The sequence below is a fragment of the Natrix helvetica genome (assembly GCF_964273705.1).
Source record: "Natrix helvetica genome assembly, chromosome: 2".
Classification (NCBI taxonomy): Eukaryota; Metazoa; Chordata; class Lepidosauria; order Squamata; family Natricidae; genus Natrix; species Natrix helvetica.
In genome coordinates, this window is record NC_138552.1 from 119283009 (window position 1) to 119304484 (window position 21476).

General features: G+C 38.6%; 1 protein-coding gene across 9 annotated transcripts in view; it reads left to right on the plus strand.

Moving 5' to 3' along the window:
* PCBP3 (poly(rC) binding protein 3) overlaps positions 1 to 21010 on the plus strand; it is a gene marked incomplete at its 5' end in the record, with an annotated part of 57698 nt that extends 36688 nt beyond the window's left edge. For 3 of the 9 annotated variants that reach the window (XM_081941283.1, XM_081941284.1, XM_081941287.1), the window contains 5 exons: positions 2465 to 2543; positions 3199 to 3258; positions 6152 to 6204; positions 17921 to 18090; positions 20340 to 21010. In XM_081941283.1, the coding sequence (XP_081797409.1) occupies positions 2465 to 2543; positions 3199 to 3258; positions 6152 to 6204; positions 17921 to 18090; positions 20340 to 20376 (399 nt within the window). In that variant the 3' untranslated portion in view covers positions 20377 to 21010. The remainder of the gene's footprint in view (positions 1 to 2464; positions 2544 to 3198; positions 3259 to 6151; positions 6205 to 17920; positions 18091 to 20339) is intronic. The other 6 variants (XM_081941285.1, XM_081941288.1, XM_081941291.1 and 3 more) reach the window with 3 other exon arrangements.
* Between the last annotated feature and the right edge of the window lie 466 nt (positions 21011 to 21476).

The following is a 21476-nucleotide window of genomic DNA, read 5'->3' on the forward strand; positions in this document are numbered from 1 at the left end:
CCATATTCTAGGATATTAGCTATCTCATCCAAGTTTTATATCTGTAAATTAGATAAGCATTTCTATATCTTTGGAATCATTAGCAAAAATAGAGGACAGAGAATTAATCCTTATGAACCCCATTTGATACCTCTCTCCAATTTGATGAGGACCCTTTGATTAACATTCTTTGAAGAAGTTTGAGTCACCAATGAGCTGTCATGCTTAGCTAAGTTGGCAATTTTAAGCCATTGTTAAGTTTAACTAGTTTAGTTAGCTAACCAATTTAACCCTTTGCATGGTTAAATTTAAGCCATGGTTGAGTTTGAGCCAGCTACGAAATGTCATGTCATTTAGTCCATGTTTAACTAGATTAGCATGTCATTGAATAATTAACTAATGCTTTGTTAAAGTCAAGATACTGTATATTGTGTCTGCAACATGCTAACAATCTATTAAGGAAGCTTCTTGTTCAAAACATGAGGTAAGATTAGTGTGGCAAAATGTTTCAAGATCTTTACCATCTGCTCTGGGATTTTCCCTTGTATTAGGATCAGATTAAGTAGTCTGTAGTTTGCTGGATTTTTCCATTTGCCCATTTTAGTAGACATGGACAATGTCTACAATTTTCCAGTCATCTAGTACTTTACCAGTTCTAATTTCTCAAATATAATGAATAAAAATTCAGCTAGACCACCAACAACTTCCTGACTGTGTTTCTATGCCTCTGCATCAGATCCTATCAAATTTCCTGGTGGAACATATAGTTTCTTGTAGGAGAGGAGAAGGCTGAATAAAATTCATATTCATTAGGTGATGTCAAATTTGACAGTCCTGTAAAGAAGATATGAAGAACATATTTTGGTGGCAAAAAAAAAAACCCACAAGAAAGAAGCACTATTGAATCATCCGTGGATTTGTTCTCTTTTAAAATTCCTACTTATATCAGATAGTGACTTTTGCGAAGCCAAATCTTCCCATTCTACCCACAGTGGGTTTGATCATAATTGTGTATTCCCTCCAATGTACACAATCATAACTGAAATCAGAAGGGCAGCTCTGTGTTACTTCCTGTCTCTGTTTACACTTCATACTAAAGTAAACTAACCGTATTATAACTTAGCATGATGAGTGAACTATAGTTTAATTTTCCAGCAAAGAAGTTCTATATTCCATAACTTTACTATAAATTAAAACCATAATTTGTTGATTAAGACAGAAAGATTATATAGACAATCTTCTGTTAAGAAGCGGTAACTAAATCTTAGTTTGTTTTTCCTTACTTGTTGTTCCAAAATTCCATGGTGCTTCCAGCACACTAACCTAAAGACTATCCAATTTGTGATTAGGGATAGTAAAGGTTGCATAGAGAGAAATGAATGCCACACTTTTGAAGAATAGAACATTTTATTTTTGAGCACTTCATATAGAAATGTAATGGTTTTAGATTCTAACCCCCCTTTGTTAAGATATTTCAAGACAACATAGGTTCTATGATGCCATATGTTTCTCGTGTTTTGCTTTCCTTCTTGGTTGACTAATAAAAGCTCTACTTTTCAAACTTCTTGTAACTTTCCTGACTTCTTCAGCCTCTCAGGTATTCTGGTTCTAATGCTTCATCTGACTGTTATAACACCAATGTCAGACTTCCCTGCATCCTTTCACTCAGATATGCTGCAAGAGCAGGAGTTTGGTTTGTTTTATTTTCCCTCCTTCTAAATTCAAAAGATCAGAACCTCATAGTTTAGATGGCTGGCCTGGATGGCTTTATGGGAACTTCCCACAGCCAATTACTATGCTGTAGGGAGTTTCTGTAATGACATCAGAATTTAATTATCATCCTCCTACCTCAGACTGTTATACAGCATGGCTTTAAAAACATATTTGGTTTCAAGTTATTTTGGTGTTTGAATAATAGTATAAATTTGGCATAAAATATATTGGAATTGGCTTCCTCTTTGTGAATGAGTTATTAGAAGTCTAATGCTAAAAGCACAAGAAGGGATGAACAGGATCTGAAATACATACCTATTTTTGTCCAAAACACATACTGGAATTTTCATTGGGTCATCTACCTAGTTATGAAACTTTCTACCAATTCCAGGTTACAGCTCCAGAAACACTGATAGTCTCTATGCAGTAGAACCTCCTTGGGAGATGATAATCTCACATCCATATATTCTTCTACTTGGTTCAGGTTTTGTGATGAACACATACATATGTTCAATTTCATCTGGAAAGACACAACACCAAAACTAGGCTGCTGTGTTTCAGATCCTGATTGAGCACATCTGCCAGAAATTTGACCAATTATAATTTCCCAGGCCAAGTCCTTCTATAAAACCTGTATGTTGCCATGATTTCACATGGCTTCCTGATTTCTTTCTTTAAAACATTACTACTATAATTTTGTTCTTGGTTTTCAGTGTGACTTGTATTCTATAACAATAACCTTCTTAGTTCTAATATCCCTCCTACCCCTCAGCAGTTGACCAAGCTCCACCAGTTGGCTATGCAGCAAACCCCCTTTACTCCCCTTGGACAGACCACCCCTGCTTTCCCTGGTACGTACCCAAAATCCCTTTACAGATTTCCTTCTCTTTTTACCTATGCAGTTCTCTCTTTTTCTAAGCTTGGTTTGTTAGAAATAAAATGTATAATTGCAGTGAGAATATTAAGAGAGGACAAGAGGCAGATACTACAGTTGAGAAAAGATCAGGTTATATATTTGTTATGTGTTGCTATTATCTACTCTAAGAGGCCTATGTCATAATCCTTCAATCGGTGGTAAGGATTCATTCAGCACTGAGACGCAGAGATTAATGTCTCATACTTGTCCCTGATTGTTTGTGATATTATAAGTTATATTACTAGGAGTCAAAGATATATAGATGACTAATGAATGCTTAGCATTTGAACCACTGCTTTTATGGAAAACTAAGAATAGGCCAGACTTTTAGCTCAACTAGATTTCTGAAAATCATTTTTGATAAACTCAGAAATGTTAGGAAAAGGGAATATTTTCTGTAGAAAACTAGGATGGCAGATATTATTTACATGTTACTGAACATATGTTTTAATAGCATTGCATTTGATTTGAATTAAAACTTGCTTTTTCTGCCATTTTGTTCATCATATTTTGAGCTTCCTAGATGAAGTAACATTGCTTCTCTCCTTGAAGGCAAAAAAAATTAAATGTATTTCTTCTTTGCTCTTCAGGAGAAAAGCTGCCCTTACATTCCTCCGAAGAAGCTCAAAATCTGATGAGCCAATCCTCAGGTAAAATAAATACAGGAAATACAGTCTTAGAATTCTTTTTGCCATTGCCAAAGTGATAAATAAAGCAGCTGTTCTGATTATATTGATGGGATAGTTTTACTGATGTTCAGGAGGCAAAACACAGCACAATAATAGCAATGACACTACAATAAAAAAATGGCAGCAATTAAGACAACCTGGCCCTTTTTCAGAATAACTCTCCAGCAGAATGAAACATTACTGTAAAAATGGCTCCTCTTTAGACTTTAGCTTTTTCATCTTTATGTCTCTCTTCAGCTTTTGAAACTGTTCTTTCATCCCCAAATTTTGGTTTGGAGTAAACAGCATCCTTTCACTTTCTATTGCACTCCACATACACTTTCTAAAAGAAACAGTGATTTAGCAGAAGTCATAACAAATTAAAAATCCAAGTAAAACCATTGTGCTCATTCTTAGATCCTGGTTTTGGTTCATAAAATGATTTGCATATGTTTTGTAGCTGTATAAAAGACATTTACTAGATACTATTAGATGTGTTAATGAGCGAAGTAAAAATAATATCCATATAAAAAAACTTGTGCATAAAAATATTTTTAATGTACCATTCTGTAAGATATCCCTATTATATAAAAGTCTTACAAATGAAAGACATTAATATTATTGTGCTATTATAACAACACATTTACCACAGCATAGTGTATGACGCCCCATTTTCTATCAAGCTGACAATTCACATAATTTCTTCTGGAACTAGGAATCTCTGAAAATAAACTCAGTTATCAATAAATAAATTTAAAATAAATTCAGATCCTCACTTGTACCAGATCAGGCCCGAAGACTCCATAAAATCCTAATCCTTACAGCTACAATCCTATACAGCTGTATATTGTATTGACTTCGTTAAAAATTTTACAAATCAAATCTGTAAGTTGATGAGTGCAGACTTCAGCCTTACTAAGCTTCATTTCTAAGTTTCAGCAGTCTGAACAGGATTTTGGATTGTTGCTTAGTAACTTTCTTCTCTCGTATTCCTGCTTATTTCTTCCCAGGTAGTGGAAAGCAGACTATGGCTTCTTTCCCATCCCTTTCTTTTTGGTTTTTGGTTAGTACTGTGTATTATGCTGAAAATTCAATTACTGGGCACTATTACACAAACAGATTCAGATTGATCCCAGAACAGTTCCATGGAAGTAAATCTTATTAGTCTTAATGGAACATACGGTACTTTCAAATTTCTGTGCTTTCTCTGAGCTACAGTCTGCAAACTATCATTGTCAACGCTTATAAATATTTAATATGAATATCAATGGAGATCATGAAGTTGGAATTATATCAAGTCTTCCCTAGCAACTCTTCATTGTCTGATCTGGAAAGTTTCATAACTACAGAATATTGCATAGACTATATACCTTATACATCCTCTGTTTTTTAATAAGGTACACATTATAAGATTGTTCACATATTGTATTTGTGCATGTTATGAATTATTCATAACAAAGAGCTTGTTCATTTAGTTTTTTTTAAATTTCTGCATGTACCTACACCCTGGAAGTCTTGTGATTAATTCATATGTAGATTTTATGTAAATTTGTATCCTCAATCTTTTCACATGGCTAAGATTGCATGCAAAGTTCTAACAAGAAGCAGTTTAGGCACTGGAAAGTCACTACATAAATACAGATTTTTTAAAAATCGGGTGATTAAGAATGTATTTTCATTCTTTTCTTGGAGTTGGATTGATTTCAGAAAACTATATATTGTACATACTGTTCCATTAAAGGTTGCCCAACAGGTTGCACAAATTTTTATGCACTGTCATAACAAAGTTTTTAGAATAGTGTTCATTCTTATACTTGGACAAACTACTGTCGTTCTGTTGCTCTTATTAAAAAGCAGAATTCCTAGGTTTCATGATGGCCACTTTTTATTAGATATTAGACAGTGAATTGTAGTCCCACCATAGGCATGAAAACTTGGCTGAGTGACTTTATTAGTTATAAAGTAATAAAGGTGGGATTTTGGGAAAAATATTATAAATAAATATTACTTGGGTTTTGGGCATATAACTATTTAGGCTAGATTAACAAGTTATTAGGTCATTGCTTTCCATTCTGAAACATTTACTTTACAACATGTTCCTGTGGGAATTATTTGCTGAAGTCCACATTTCTCTTTGGATCTCTGTAATTTCAGTACAAAAAAATATGTTATCTAAACATGTAAAAACATTCACGCTATTATGGATTTACTGCCTATAATAATTTGTTTTTGTACTTTGCAAATATATATATAAATAATCCTTGCTAGTAACCCTCAAGATCATAAGACATTCCATTTCCCTACTGGCAAAATATGTCTGTCATTCATGCTATATAATTCAAAGTAATTTTGCTATAAAACTCCATTATTTCACCAGAACTGGGTTTAAAATATAGTATTCCTCTTCCTTGCAAATGGCATCCATACACAATGAGCAGCATAGAGGATATTAATTCATTGGGAGGGGGGATTTAAAACAACCACTGTATCATAGTTTGCCTTCTAAATAGCCACAAGTACTCCCCAATATTTCTAAGCAGCTGTACCTTTTATTTCATCAACCAATAGTGACATTTTGAACACTGAAAACTGAAAATTCAGTATAGGCCAGCTTGTTTATTCCAAAAGGCAAAAAATGAGGTGAGGATATCAGTATTCATAGAACCCAGTAACACTGAATTAGAATCTATTCAATTGTCATCTAGTGAAATATAACAGCAAATGCTTTCAGAACTCAATTTTTTAATCTGTTATTTATTGAACCCTTTGACCTTCCTTATCCTTTGGCTCTAGTGCAGTCTGGAAATTCACAAGCTCTGCTATTTTGGTGAAATGCCATGAAAAGCAATGACCATTTTCTTTTACATATGCTCAGGTTTGGATGCCAATCCCCCGGCCAGTACTCATGAACTCACCATTCCCAATGATGTGAGTATCGCATCTTGTGTTCTGCTTATCATTTGATAAATGTATGTAGCCAACAATGACTTCTCATTGTGACATTGTGTCAAAAAAAGCCCCTTCATTGATTTTAGGCGTGCAATTTCATTTGTGGGTACATAAAGCTATTAAACTGAGAAATAAAACAATGCTTTTGCTAACTTTCTTGGTGCTTGGAAAATTTGCTTGGTAAGCATTCCTGATAAACAGCATTTTTTGCTTGAATCAAGGACTCCATTTTGAAAGATCTGCCCCTTTCAGTTGGATATCTAAAGCCTACCATGCTACCATATGAGAAGCAAATTGTTTTCCACACCCATCCCAATCCTGATCTGTCCCATTATGGCACTTCTTTTGTGATGGAAGGATCTTTTGTATGTCTGAGTACTCTTAGTACTGGTTTCCTCTCTCCCCCAGTAGTAGGTTTTGGTCCCATCTTGCTGCGGCAGTTTGCTGCGATGTGCCCCTCCCTCCCACAACGGAAGCAAGTGATGACTCGGGGCTTTCTAGTAGACCAACTTTTTTCCCCCTTTGGAACTCTTTGGGGGGCCTTGGGGGGGGAAGTAGCTTTCTCTTTTCCACTGTCATCATGGTACTTGTCTCGGGCCAAATCAATTTCTACATCAGCTGCCAATTCATACCAGTCCTGCAATGTGCGGGGGGCCCCTCTGTTTACACAGTTCTGGTATATATCTTTGTTCAGAGCATTCATGAAGCCATCCAACAGGGCTTGTTCAGACCAACCCCTCATATAAACAGACAGTTCATGAAATTCTTGTGTATATTCAGCAACTGGTCTGTTTCCTTGGGTAAGGGCTTTACATTTTGTTCTGGCTTTTTGCTCTGTGAGGGGATCATCAAAGCGTTTCCTCAGGGCAGCCATAAACTGATTGAAATCTCTCAGTAGGGGGGAATTTGCATTATGCAGAGCAACTATCCAGGCAGCCGCCCTATCTTCTAATGCCAGGGTAATAATTCTTACCTTGGCTTCTTCTGTAGGCAATTCTTCGCCATACTGACGCATGTAATTCCATGCATGAAACAGGAAAAATCCTAGATCCTTTGCCTCCCCACCGAAGTTCGTTCCAAGTGGAGGAACTTTGGCCATCCGGCGTCTGCGGGGACCCCCTCCCCCTCTTGGGATGGCTCTGGCGGCTGCTGCTACTGGGGTTGGGACTCGTTCATCTTGCTCATCACCCCCATCTGCGGCTCCAGTCTCTTTCGGGCAGAACAGACCCTCTGCAGTTCTCCTCTCTGTTTCTGGGGGAAGGTCTTCTCTCCCAGGATCACTCTCACACAAACGCCGTCTCTCCCATGCCTCTTCGAAGAGTTTCATGGCCTGAGACATCATAAGGTTCTCCTCCTCGACCCCTTGGCACTCAGCAGCTGGTCACCTCTGTCTCCTTGTGGTGACCCCAAATGGAGTTTCCTCGGGATCATACTTCTGCCCCACTCCAAATGTCTATCTGGGGCGGATGGATTGTTCTTCCAGGTGTAGTCCAGCCATTCACTCCGTTTCCAGAGGGCAAGACGATGCAGTTGCTCCCATGTCATCCTCCTGGTCGCTGCCTGGCTGGGACATTCTTTTGAAGTTTGAATTTTTTATTGCACTCCCCTTGGAAGATGTTAACTCCGGGTTGAATGCGAAACTGAGATCTTGCTTAATGTCAGTGCAGCCTCCATCAGTAACCAAGAAAGAAACCACTCAAGTCCATTTTTTAGAATTAAGAGTACTTTTACTGGTTATGAGTAGATAGCAGCTAGCAAAGCAAGATCTGAGGCAAAAGCGCCCGTAATCATAGATATCAATATGTGACCCAGCTCCCTCACCCTAGTGATCCCAACCCCCAGTCCAATCCCCACACCCCACAGGTGTCATGTGGGCTGCACTTTCAAAACCCATCATCAGGATGGTATGCCGGACGGTTGGCCTTGGCGGCAATTCCATATCTGCAGCATGCACAGTAGATGGTGAGAAAATGACTCCCTTCTTCATTCACTCCTGTGCTCAAGCTTCCCCTCCCAAATACCATTTATCTCCCCCCTCCCCATTTCAATGGCAGCCGAAAGCGAGCAGCAAAGCAGAGGCTGACACTGGGTGTGCAACATATCTTCGCTGTCTGACTGGATTGAACAGGCCAATGTTTTTATATGATAGAAATGAAAATAAAAAGTCTCCATTCTAAGGTAATAATTTTTATTATTTTAAAATGAATGGCTCTTTTCTATTTCTATGTAAAATGATTGTAAAAAAGATTCTATTAATTAATAATAAATCCAATAGGTATTTCAAGTTGTTTTAAAAGTTAAAACTGTTAACTGTTGTAAACCATTGTTTCATTGACAGTAGCCAAAATACTCCCCCCCCCCATTTTTTGCATGCTTTTTTCACCCTCCCCAGGATCCAGAGACTTTATAGGAGCCTGGAGAGGGAGAAAACAGCCTCCTCCACCCCCCCCCCCCCTGGAGGCCTCCAGAGGCTTCAGGGACCTTCAGGAGGCTTCCCTAAAGCCTCCGGAGGGCAAAAAACGATCCTACGAGCAAACTGAAAGTTCCAGTTTGCTTGTAGGGCAGTTTTTAGTCCTCTGGGGGCTTCTGGGAAGCCTCCTGAAGGTCCCTGAAGCCTCCGGAGGGCTTAAACCGACCATACGAGCAAACCGGAAGTCCATTCCCAAACTTCCAGTTTGCCCAAAGGGCCATTTTGTTTTGCATTTCAGAGCCTTCAGGGAAGCTCCTGAAGCCTCTAGAGGCCCTCCGGGGGGAGGGGAGGCTCTTTTCGCCCTCCCAGGGCTCCTATAAAGCCTCTGGAGCCTGGGGAGCGTGAAAAATCGCTTTAAAAAAGGCTGAACTCAGCTGGCCAGCACTTGCACGCATACTGGCCAGCTGACAGGGCAACGCCTCATGTGCCCTGACAAATGGCTCCGTGTGCCAACTGTGGCACGTGTGCCATAGGTTCGCCATGGGTATTTTCTTGCAGTGTTTCAGTAGTTTAATTTATCCAGTGTTAATCTATGAAATGAGATGTCTTCTAGTCTTGCCTTAAGCATAAAGCCAGTAACTATCAATATGCACAGGCAATTGGATGTGTGAAAAAATTAGCAATGTAAAGAAATAGCCATCCTTCACAATGTAAAAGCACTGATAGCACTAGTACTTAGCACTTACTTATATACCACTTCAGTCTTCAGAGTGCTTTACAGCACTCTTTAAGCAATTTACAGAATCAGCATATTGCCCTCAACAATCTCTGTCCTCATTTTACCAATCCTAGAAGTATGGAAGGCTGAGTCAACCTTGAGCCCGAACTTCAGGCTGTGGGCAAAGTCAGCCTGCAATACTGCATTCTAACCACTGCACCACCACAGCTCCTAATGATAATAAAGAGAAAGAGAAAATTTCTACAGAATGAGTATAATTAACTTCCAGAATAGACCTTATTTAAAGTATTCTTGACTGTGGCTTTGAAACTCAATAGTTGTGAGTTTCTCTAGTTGTCATTTGACTTGGAATAGGTGTTTTACAAACCTATAAAATAATAGGATGGCAAACGACAGTATCACTATGATTCTATTCAGATGAAGTCCGAAATGAATAGATTATTGGAGTAAGAGCAGTCTCCCTATCTTAGAGTTTCTCAAATTGCAGTTATAATTCTAACACACAAATTCACTAGATCACAGCATCTATTCAAAAGAAGAAGGTCAGCAGGTTCATTCACTATATCCCATATCAATGTTATTTAAACCAAAGTAGAGTAGAAAGGCAAAATATACAAACATAATTTTTGGAAAGCAAAGAACCTCCATCTAGTTATGACCAAATCCAAGTATGATGTTCCATAAATACAATTTTCTCAGAACAGTTTGGGCTTCCTAGCTACCAGTATATGACCAAAATGTTCCAAGGGACCTATCAAGCCGGAAGATTTAATTGATACTAAACTCCTTCATGTCAAAAATTCCACATTCTAAAATATTAATGAGTAAACATGTTCACCAAACACAGCTTATTTCTGTTCTTAATTTACTCTAATTAGAAATTCTAAATGTTCAATGAAATTTTCTTCACTATGTCTTATATTACACAGCTCAAGAAAATCTACAATTTAAATGCAATTTGCTCTTTCTTAAAACCTGCTTGTTCTGTCAGGGTTGTCTGTTTCCCTCCCCCCCCCCCTTTCTGTCTCCTATATCTATCTACAGGTAGTCCTCAACTTACAATTTCCACAATTGAGACTAGAATTTTGGTCATAAGTCATTGTGATCATAAGTTGAATGACCATGTGACTGGACTTGATTTTATTACTGTTTTTATGATGGTCATTAAGCAAGTCATTAACAAATCAAATGGTCCTAAATTTGAATCCAGCTTATTCAGTATGCCTTTTTTGCTTCATCTAGTAGGCATTTTTTGCCCTTCTTTTGGCCAGAAAATGACAAAAAAAAAACTTTGCAAAACACAATCACAGGATCATAAATGTGAGCTAGTTACCAAGCAGCAAAAATGTAATCAAATAACCATGGGATGGTGCAGGTTGTAAGCAGCTTTTTTCAAGTCCATCATAACATTGATCAGTCATTAAGCAAGCAGTTGAGGACCACTTGTACCTATCTATGCTACAAATTGAAGTTGATATTGGTCTTGAAGATTGCTTCTCCAGGCTTTGATGCGCCAATAGATAATTTTGGACTATAGACCCCACAATCCAGTGGTGGGATTCAAATAAATTAACAACCAGTTCTCTGCCCTAATTATTTCTTCCAACAACCAGTTCACCAAACTGCTCAGAGTTAACAACCGTTCTCCCAAAGTGGTGTGAACTGGCTGAATCCCACAATCCCTTGTCACTGGCAATTCTCACATTCCATAAATCCAGTTAATTAAGTTTTAGCAAAAGAGAAAGCAAATGTTTAAAACAATTTCTGAAGAGCAAAACTTCTATTTAATATCTTATGAAATTTTAATAGATGTCGCTATATTTGAGTCCTGACTTGAAAAGTCTTTTGTTTGGTCAGGTGTTTTTTTTTAATTTGTCCATTAAGAAGGTTTTGGCTTGGCTTTCACTTTCCAGCCTTTCTCTGCTTGTTTTTACATCTAAACATTTATCATTATATGTAGGATGGTTTAATGTTTGCTGTTGTTATTTATATTACTAAATATATATTCATATTTGTTTTTTTTAAATAGTAGAATGATTTGTCTTCTCAGTTTTGCTTGTGACCACTGGCTCACTTCTGTTCCAGGGCAAACACTTCAAGAAAGAAAGAAGCCCAGTAGTCAGTCCATTGACCATGGACTAAGCAATTTATGGGCCTTCCTGTCTCAGCTGCTTCCTTAGAGCAGAAGCCCCCATACCATTCTGAGTATATAGGGAGGAGAAAAAATAGTTGTCTGGTTTATGTAGGTGACAGAAATCAGGAGAGAGCTAGGATAAAGCCTGGGCCTGCAAAACAAACACTCTTTGGGATTGTGTTGTAGAACAACAAAATGAAGAGATCCTTCAGGCCTCACCTAAGGCTGCCCATCACCATCAGTATGTTATGACACAGGCAAAATGGGGCATGAGATTGATTGCAATTGGATAGTGGTAGTTTATAAATGCTAAGATTAACCATTTCTGGGAATAAATTCAGTGCTCCATTGTTGCAGAAAACCAGGAGACTCGGATTGCAAGATCAAGAAAAGCTTTATTTGGCCAAATGGCTCAGACAGTGTAAACCCACATTTGACGTCTAGTGAGCGAGGTTCTTAGGGAGAAGCATATTCTTATAACTTCCTCAAAACACCTAACACGGAAATGTGTTAAATCATTTCTATTGGCTAAATTCCTTATTTCTAAGCAAAGAAGCAGATTATACCGTACTGCCCTTTCATGTCTGGGCTGCAGTTGTCATGCAGGAAGCACTAGTTACATACTGACGTGGTTATGCTATAACGTTTGACTCGCAAGCAAGACCTCCAACTGACCTGATCTACTTACACAGATGTTGTGGTTTGACATTCAAGTTTCCTAAGTTCAAGCTTCCTGTTTTTCTTCAAGACTAGAAAATGTATAACGATAGAAGGGATAGACGGGGTCCCCCAGGAGATCTTATAGTCTGACCCCATTTCATGTTATGTCCAAATCTCGCTTTATGTCCTGCCTTAGTCCCCCTTTCAAGACTCTATTTTTAGCTACAATTGAGTCTTGCCTCTTATAGTGCCTTATTTGGCATTGCATATGGCAAGGTTAATATTTCAGGAGTACATATTAGCAATGCAAACATATAATACAATCAGGATAATGATACATAGCAGTGAGAAGAAAAAAGACAAGTGATACATATAGAATGATTCTCAGATCTTACTCTCTGAAGGCACTTTCTCCAGTCCCCAGGGTGCATGTTCCAGACCAATTGCTAGGTAAGCATAAAAACGCATTTTTCCCACATAAGAAGAAAACTCCATTTTCTCCTACACACACACACACACACACACACACACACACACACACACACACACACACCTATGTTCATGGAAAAGGCATGGGCTCGGAGGTTGTAATGATGCTTCTTGCTTAGGGTCCTTTCGCTTATCCCTGAGAACTGGACCCTCAAACAGATAATGGGAACTGGTATTTCTGAGGGGAAAGTGGAAACATAATCCTGATGAGGATTGAATCGAGAGCCAAATTGGGAATCGGGGTGGCTGAAATGGCCTTGGGCTTTTTTCAGTAGTCAAATTCCCCTCCCAATGGTTACTAGTGAGGGGGGGGCAGAAGCGAGAAGGTGACCTTCTGGTGGAAGAGGTTGTGGGCAGATGGAGACATACTGCGGGTTAATTTTACGTCCTTGAGTGTCTTTCTAGGGCCAAGGTATACTTCTGATGGACATTGTTCTTCTGACAGTGACCCCACAGGAATGCCAGGTTCCTGATAACATTTAACACACAAGGAGGGTGACCCTATGATTTCCAAACCCACAGCTATGGGGTCAACAATGGGGAGGCAGCTCATCCCCAGCCTTTTGAGTGCATTATAAAAGTCACCTTGCATCTTGGCTTCTGCTGCTTTGGTTCTCCATCTATCACCTTTCTCAAGGACTATTGTGGCCCTGGTCTTTTCCCAAAGATCTGGCTCAACTGGAACTGCATTGTAAAATGAAAGGGCTGCAGACAAGCACATCCAGCACTTCTGACCTAGGTCAGGATCAGTCTGATTAATTAGGCTTTGACCCAATTCCAGTATTTTTAACATGTAGTTCCCTTTTCTCAATTGTTGCAGAGGCCCATTCTCCCTTTGTTCTATCCCACTTTTTAATGGTATTGTCAGGCATATGTCTACAGGACTTGGGGTTGGCTTAGGTCCAGGGTATCAACTCCACCGATCAATAATGCATCTTTGGTGGGAGCGGACCTGTCCCAAAGCATCTACACCCTGTGCCTTGATCATTCCCTGTTCCTTGGGGTTCTCAACGTCCCTGGATTCTCCCTCAAGGGCAAGGGGGAGGGGTCACTCGGGCATTCTCACAACACTGGGAACTACTGTTCAGGATACTATCACTCAGCAGGCCCTTTGCCAATAACAGCCAAAGCCACAAAAAACCTCATAATTGTCCTTTACACAGAACCTACCCAATCACAATTCCCTTAATCTACAAAATCACCACATCAGGAAGAAGTTAGGGTTATATGTGACTTGGGAAAAGGCAATTTCAGTCTTAGGTGTGCCACAAAACCACCTTTATTTGTAACATACAATGTCCACAGACCTGGGACTAATACAGCACTACAGAGAGCCCACTCCCAGGTTTCCTCCAGGGGTTTCGTAATGCTCTCTGCCACAATCAATGATTTTTGACTCAGCACCTGCCTTTCTGGGGAGGGAGCAACCCCAGTAGAATGAATATCCAACACAGCAAATCACAATAAGGGTAAGCACACTCACTAAAGCTACAGATAATGCAGTTATGGCTATGTATGCTCGACTATCTATCCCCTGACAGGGTTACATCTAACAATTGGTAAGTTGTCTTCTTCCTCCAAATCTTCGGTCATACGTAAAGACGTCAGCTTCCAGGGGTGATGCCAGTAAGGCCTCTTCTTCCCCGTATGTAGGTTGCCCATTGCCAGTAGGACAGTTATAGGGGGCGCTTCTTCAAGCATACCACTAAAGGACGGGCTTCGTCCTGCCTCCCAAGACTCATCAGCAGCTGGCTTAACTCAAGTCCAGTGAATCCAAAACTTGGATTCCAACACTCTTACTGCAAGTGGAGAACACCTGACCACTGTATGCAGGCCCTTCCACTTGAGGTTCAAATTCTTCTCCTTTCCAGTGTTTTACCTATACTTGTCTCCCACCTGAATATTATGACTAGAGGTGCTCAGAAACGGTGGGCTAAGGGACACACAATATTGTTGGATTTCTTTTGCACCATTTGATTCACTCATGAGGCCCCTAGTTAGGCAAGAGGGTGGCCAGATTTAGGGCAATTGTCTGTTTCAATGTCACTTGAGGATTATGAGTGAGGAAAGTTTGATACTTATAAATTAGTTGGTTGTCCAAAAGTCAATTTATTAGCTTCCTCTATCAAGAAGAGCAGTGGCATGGTTATTATTCTTTGAGTCCACATACAAATTAAAAGATTTCTTGAGATTGGGAAGTCCCATAACAGGAGCTTGAGACAATTTTTACTTCAAGTCTCAAATGCTTGTTTCTGTTCCCTTTCCCAAACAAAGGGTTCTTTTTCACCCCCCTTTGTAAATTCATAGAGTAGCTAATAGGGCAAAATTTGGGATCCATTCCATCCTGTCTTTAGGTTGTTTTGTGCACAACAGAGACAGTCACTTTCTTTCCAATTAGCCCCATGAGCATGTAAAATTCTTAATACATATTTTCTGTCTGTGTAGACATTAACCATCTTTCCTTTTGCCAACTGGAGGACTTGTCGTCTAATCAGGCATGGGATTCTAACTACTGATTCTTCCGGCAGGTCCCCTGGCCTCCCACTCTTTCTGTCTAAGAGCCTCAGTGAGGAAAAATGTGTTTCCTCTTGTCTTTTAAAGTTCCCCCTTCTCTGAAATTTGAGCCCAATTAATATATGCTTTGTAGGCTAATTCCACAAGTTTAGAGATGCCTTTCCTGGGGCCCCCTTGGTCTTCTGTAATTTGGCTCTAATGTCATCTGCATACTGACCAATGAAGATCATATTGACCATTCTCTTATTTTCTTCAGCCTCAGGATCTAATTTGGTATGTTGCCTAAAGGTTTGATAAATAGGATTTCCCCTGGATTTTCATCCTGTTTCTGTTGAATTTGATAGACCTTCCTTAAGTTCTTAACTTTTGTTTGAGTCCTAACAAAACTAAGATCCAATAGTTTTGCAGCTGAATGGACTAAGGTTCCCAATCTGGTTCCTTCTGTAACCATGTCCAGTCTGAATCTTTTGCATGATCCTTCTGCAAAAGGCTTATTCATGGTTCCCTTCACCAGCCTTCTTTTCTCTGGGGTTAATAAAATTTCCATCAGACTTCGTATGTCTGCCTAAGTAAACTGGTGAGTTCAGAAAAATGGATGCAAAAAGGACATGCATCTCATCTGGATTTTTTCTATAATTAGGAATTTGATTTTTCCAATTATATAAATTAGCCATTGAGAATGGAGCATATATCCACAACTCCCCCTCAACTGCTGGCAATAAAATTCCCTTAGGGGCAATTTGAGTTTGTCTCAACTGCTCCCTTGGACCAGGTTTGTGGTCCACTTGATCTGTCCCTTCGATAACCTTTTTGGTTTTCTTCCTCCTGGGCCCACCAAATGGGACTGTTTGTTCTTTCTAACCAATATCTGATTCAACCTTTTGTCTCCCTGGGTCTCCTACTTCTTCAGTGTTACCCATTTCATGTCAAAGATACACAGGTGGAGGGCACTGATGTCAGAGACTCCCTCTCTTTTCTTTTTTATAAAACAAAAACAAAAAACACTTAAACACATCAACAAAGACAAACACGCAAGTTAAAACAACACAGGAACTAAACGTTTCGTTGAGACTGTATTTTTCTTTTTCTTTCCTCCTTGAGGCTTGTTACCCATTCTGGTAACTGACTATATCTCAGGGTTTTTTCTTCTTCTAAGAGTGTTGTATCCTGTCCACCCAGGACTACACACCTTACAACTCTTTTTCCTTCTTCTTCTTTTCCTTCTTTGTTCTGGAGTGTTCAGTGTCTTCTCTTTTCTAATTTTTTGGATCTCCCAGCAAGCGCTGGCATATTTTTTTTTAAAGATCAAGATGTATAGAGTAACATGTATTGAATAGGCGCTCGAGAAATAATTCCTTCACCACCCATGTTCTAGTTCTAAGACACTGTCACCGACCTCATTAGGATATGCTGGTTCCATTAGGAAGGGACGCTATCCCAAGCTCAGGGGGGGTGATCGGGCCCCCTCTTCCCCTCTCAACCGAGTGGGTCTACAATTCCCACAATACTTGCCTGCAGGCGTCTTCTTTTCTCAGCCGGCGTTATTTATGAGCTTGTCTTGATCTCGTGGTAGTTCTTGGATCGGTCGGTGACCACCAAGTGCTAAAGGGAGCCGTGAGTCCCCTTCCAGAGAAACACTCCCTGTTGGCGCCTGAAGGTTGGGCATTGGTCAGTCCGTGCCATCCTCAGCGAAATATCGCTCTTCATCTACTGGCTGGCTCACCACAAATGTTGCAGAAAATCAGGAGACTCAGACTGCGAGATCAAGAAAAGCTTTATTTGGCCAAATGGCTCAGACAGTGTAAACCCACATTTGACGTCTTAGTGAGGTTCTTAGGGAGAAGCGTGTTCTTATAACTTGCTCAAAACAGCTAACATGGAAATGTGCTAAATCATTTCTGTTGGCTAAATTCCTTATTTCTAAGCAAAGAAGCAGATTATACCATATTGCCCTTTTATGTCTAGGCTGCAGTTGGCATGCAGGAAGCACTAGTTACATACTGACGTGGTTAAGCTATAACGTTTGACGCAAGACCTCCAACTGACCTGATCTACTTACACAGATGTTGTGGTTTGACATTCAAGTTTCCTGAGTTCAAGCTTCCTGTTTTTCTTCAAGACTAGAAAATGTATAACGAGACAGAAGGGATAGACGGGGGGCCCCAAGAGATCTTATAGTCTGACCCCGTTTCAGGTTATGTCCAAATCTCGCTTTATGTCCTGCCTTACCATTGTGGAGCAATGCAATCCCTAATCAGCCATAGGAGGCAGGAACATTAGGTACAGTATGTTCGCCGCTTTGAGTTACATATAAAAAGACAGAATAATTATTAAAAATAATAATATACAGTTTTTCAGTTTGTATATAGAAATGCCTATATTTGCTATATATCCTATATATGCTATATTCCATCACAACAAAGCATACTTGGTCAGGTGAATCTCATATAGAAATTACATTTTAAATAAGGAAACATTTAGGAAGATTTCTGCCTTAATAATTCATAGCTTTCTCCAGCTAGTGCAGCTCCAATCTCCATTAGTGATGTTTCCACAGTTATAGTGGGTAGTGCTAAAAAATAAGTAGTTTGAAAATTATAGGAAAGAGCATAGTTACAGCATATTGTTAGTAACAAAACAAAAGAGAAAAAAATACTGAGATTTCTTGTCAGTTTTGTGCTATTTGTTGTTCACAATTGTTAATACCATAAGAGTTAGTTTAAGAAAGTCCTAATATCTCTTTTCCTAGTTAATAGGCTGCATAATTGGACGCCAAGGAACCAAAATTAATGAAATCAGGCAGATGTCTGGAGCACAGATCAAAATTGCCAATGCCACAGAAGGCTCATCAGAGCGACAGATCACCATCACAGGAACCCCAGCTAACATCAGCCTTGCTCAATACCTCATCAATGCCAGGTGAGATTTCCTCCTGAGACCCTCATTCTTATTTTTATCAACTTGTTCATAAACAAAGTGGCTATAATACTCATAGCACATTCATTTCCACTGCATCAGAATTTCCAGGAAGTAAATGTCTTTAGAAACCTATTTCAGCTGAATACAATGCAGAGCTAGCTGCCCCCTGTGGTACACCTTGGAAAGCATGCAAGTGTGAACCACATGGGCTACCTGTTTTAGGAAGCCAAACTACTACTCTGTATTAGTATTGTAGTAATGTAACAATGTGGCTAATGTAACATGACCATTTTGATTGATGTTATGCAAAAATTCAGTAAATTATCAGATTATTCAATTAATTGCATTAAATCAAATATTTCTCTCTGTTTCTTCTTTTCCAGTTTATAGTCATTATTTTTCCTTAATTCATCATTTTACTTAGCCAGATATGTCAAATTCTTTTCATTTTAACAAAAAAAATTCATAAATAAAAAATTCATTAACATTGAAGTTAAAACAGCTGTTCTTTTTCATAGTAAATTTATTAACTAGTCTACATACCGTAGATTTAAAAAAATCTGTTAAACATGTTTTTTGCTTCTAGTCTTAGCAATTAAGAGAATAGCATAAGCATTTCTGAGGAATTAGTACCATAAATTTAATTTTGAAAACTAAATGTTTTCATATACAAAACACAATAGGCTTTAAGCAATGTTTTCCTTCCCAAAAGTGTATTTCCCATTACCATAAATGTTTCCCAGATTTACAGTCTTAGATTATGTTTAATTGCTATCTTATCAATATAATGGAAAGAGTAATCAATATTACTATATGGTCAAGATTAGGTTTAATGCTGTGCTTAAAGCTGAGCTTTTATTTATTTATTTCATTATTTATTTATGTTTCCTTTCTCTTTTTCTTTTCCCCATGTGTTTGCTTTTCATTTGTTTCTGTATATTTTCCTTTCTATGTATTAAAGCAAAAACTTAAAAAATAAAGACAATCTGCTAATAGCAAGATTAAATAAAATTGCTTGTCCTAGCAGAAAGGCAGGATACAATAATCTTTCTAAATATAAGACTAATATCAATTAATTATTTTCCATGGAGAAGAAATTGGCATACATGATACAGGCAAAAAAAAAAGGTATATCTGGATAGGGGGGGAAAGGATTAAGAATGTGTCCTATGGTGCTACATCAGGCCTGCTTGTTTTTCAGTTAAGCAGAAGCTGGAGAATGCACAGAATTTGCATGATCAAGTAGAACATTACCCAGGTGAAAAAGGCAAGATTCCCATTGCCCCCAATATTGATAACATGGTCAAAAATAATCAATGCTTGGAAGGGATAGGCATTATAGAAGACATTGGGACAATTTCAGTAAATGTGGTGCTATTCATTGAGGTCCTTCATCCTGTTGAACTTATTTGTACAGTAGTGCAACTAATAAAAATGCTGGCCAGCATTGTTCCACAGAAAAAACAGGACTTGTTACAGTTTTTAAATGGGATATAAATAATCATCATTGCCTAATACTATTATTTTAAGCATACCATATCAGAAAGTTCTGACTGGATTTGGTACTTTTGACTATTGGATTTTTCCCAAGGTTCTAGGATAGTTTAAAATTGTAATGTAATATAGGTAGTCCTCGACTTACAACCATAATAGAGTTCAAAATTTCTGTTGCTAAGTGAAATATTTGTTAAGTGAGTTTTGCTCCATTTTCTGACCTTCCTTGCCACAGCTGTTAAGTTAGTAAGCCGGTTGTTAGGTAAATCTGTCTTTCCCTTTGACTTTGCCTGTAAGAAGGTTGAAAAAGGGATCACATGACCCCAGGGGACTGCATCTGTTATAAATATGAACCAGTTATCAAGCATCCAAATTTTAATCACATGACTAAGGGGGTACTGCAACAAATGTAAGTGTGAAAAATGGTCATAAGTAATTTTTTCAGGGATGTTCTAACTTCAACTGGTCACTAAATGAACTGTTGTAAGTGGAGGACTACTATATATGCACAGTTCCAAGTAACTGACTATTTGTAATTGAAGTATTGAGATTCTGCCTATTTCCATTGTGTTTAGAAGCATTTTCAGACCTTTTGATAGGGCAACAGCACTGAACACAATGGGAATGGACATAATAATAACTCACTATATGAAGGAGGGAGCATGGTGAATAATACACAAATCCTGTGATTTCTTCCTCATGAACTGCAAACACTCCTGCTGTTTTTCATCTGTATGTATCTTTATTTTTTCTAGGCTGACGTCTGAGGTCACTGGAATGGGCACACTCTAATTTGTCTCTTGTCATCTTTAATTCTACATCACCTGACTCCATCAAGTTAATTATCCTTCATTCAGCTTGTACAGTCTGCATATTTACTACTTCACATACCTGTTTTAACTCTTAGGATATTTTTCTTCAAAAAGGAATGTGTGCATGCACATCCACACTCACACACTCATGTTGATAAATGTCTTTCCATTTTTTGCTCCTGGTTTCCTTCTTAAAATTTAATTTATGCTCCAGGCCAGTCTGTGTTTCAGTTGTAAAGTGCATACTAATCTAAATAGATTTTGCTGGGATTTTCTTTCATTAATTCTTCAGAAAAGATATTCTCTTAGCCAGAGTTTAAATGGACCTTGTTACCTTAACTCTCTGTTTTTTTCAGTACCTGCGGTAATTCTGAGACTGAGCCTCATTTAGAGCAAGAGTTGCTTTGAAATAGATATTCAGTTATGTCGTTATTCTCTCAGTTTCTAACCTTATGGGTTCCTGCTCATCCTTAAAAGTACCCTTTGAATCTGGCATGGTTTCTCCCATTAAGCAGAGTAGGCAAGAGCCAGTGAGCATTAGCAGGCAATCTCACTGGTTCCCTGGTGCTTCCTGCTGCTTTGCAGTGGCATAGCCAGAAGAAGCCCTTCTCATAATCTACCAGAATCAACAAAGGCGCAGGGGGGGGGGGGACGGACCTTTTCCTGAAATGTGAAAAACTAAATTAAATTCAAAGTGTGGCAGGAACTGCTGAAAATAGTCACTCACAGACTTTTGGATTTAGGTTAGGAAGCTCCAGTTTCTGTGAGCCAGCTGTGTTTGCCATTGTTTAAATTCAATAAAGTGTGTGCAGCTTTGCTAATAAGTCCTAATGTTGATTTCAGTGCTTTTTGTTGATGGGGTTTGTGTATCATTTATCTTTTCAATTTATTTCACACTTTGATTGGGGAGAGTTTAAGATGTTGCCATTGGAGTGACTTTTTATAATGGGAGAGTTCAAATTACAGTGAATTCAGGGGGCTTTGTCGACACTAAATGTCATCTGATGAAGACATTCTTCCCCCCTCCCCCAAATGTTTCAGGCACTATTTAAGCAAGCAAACAAACAAACCAAAAATTCA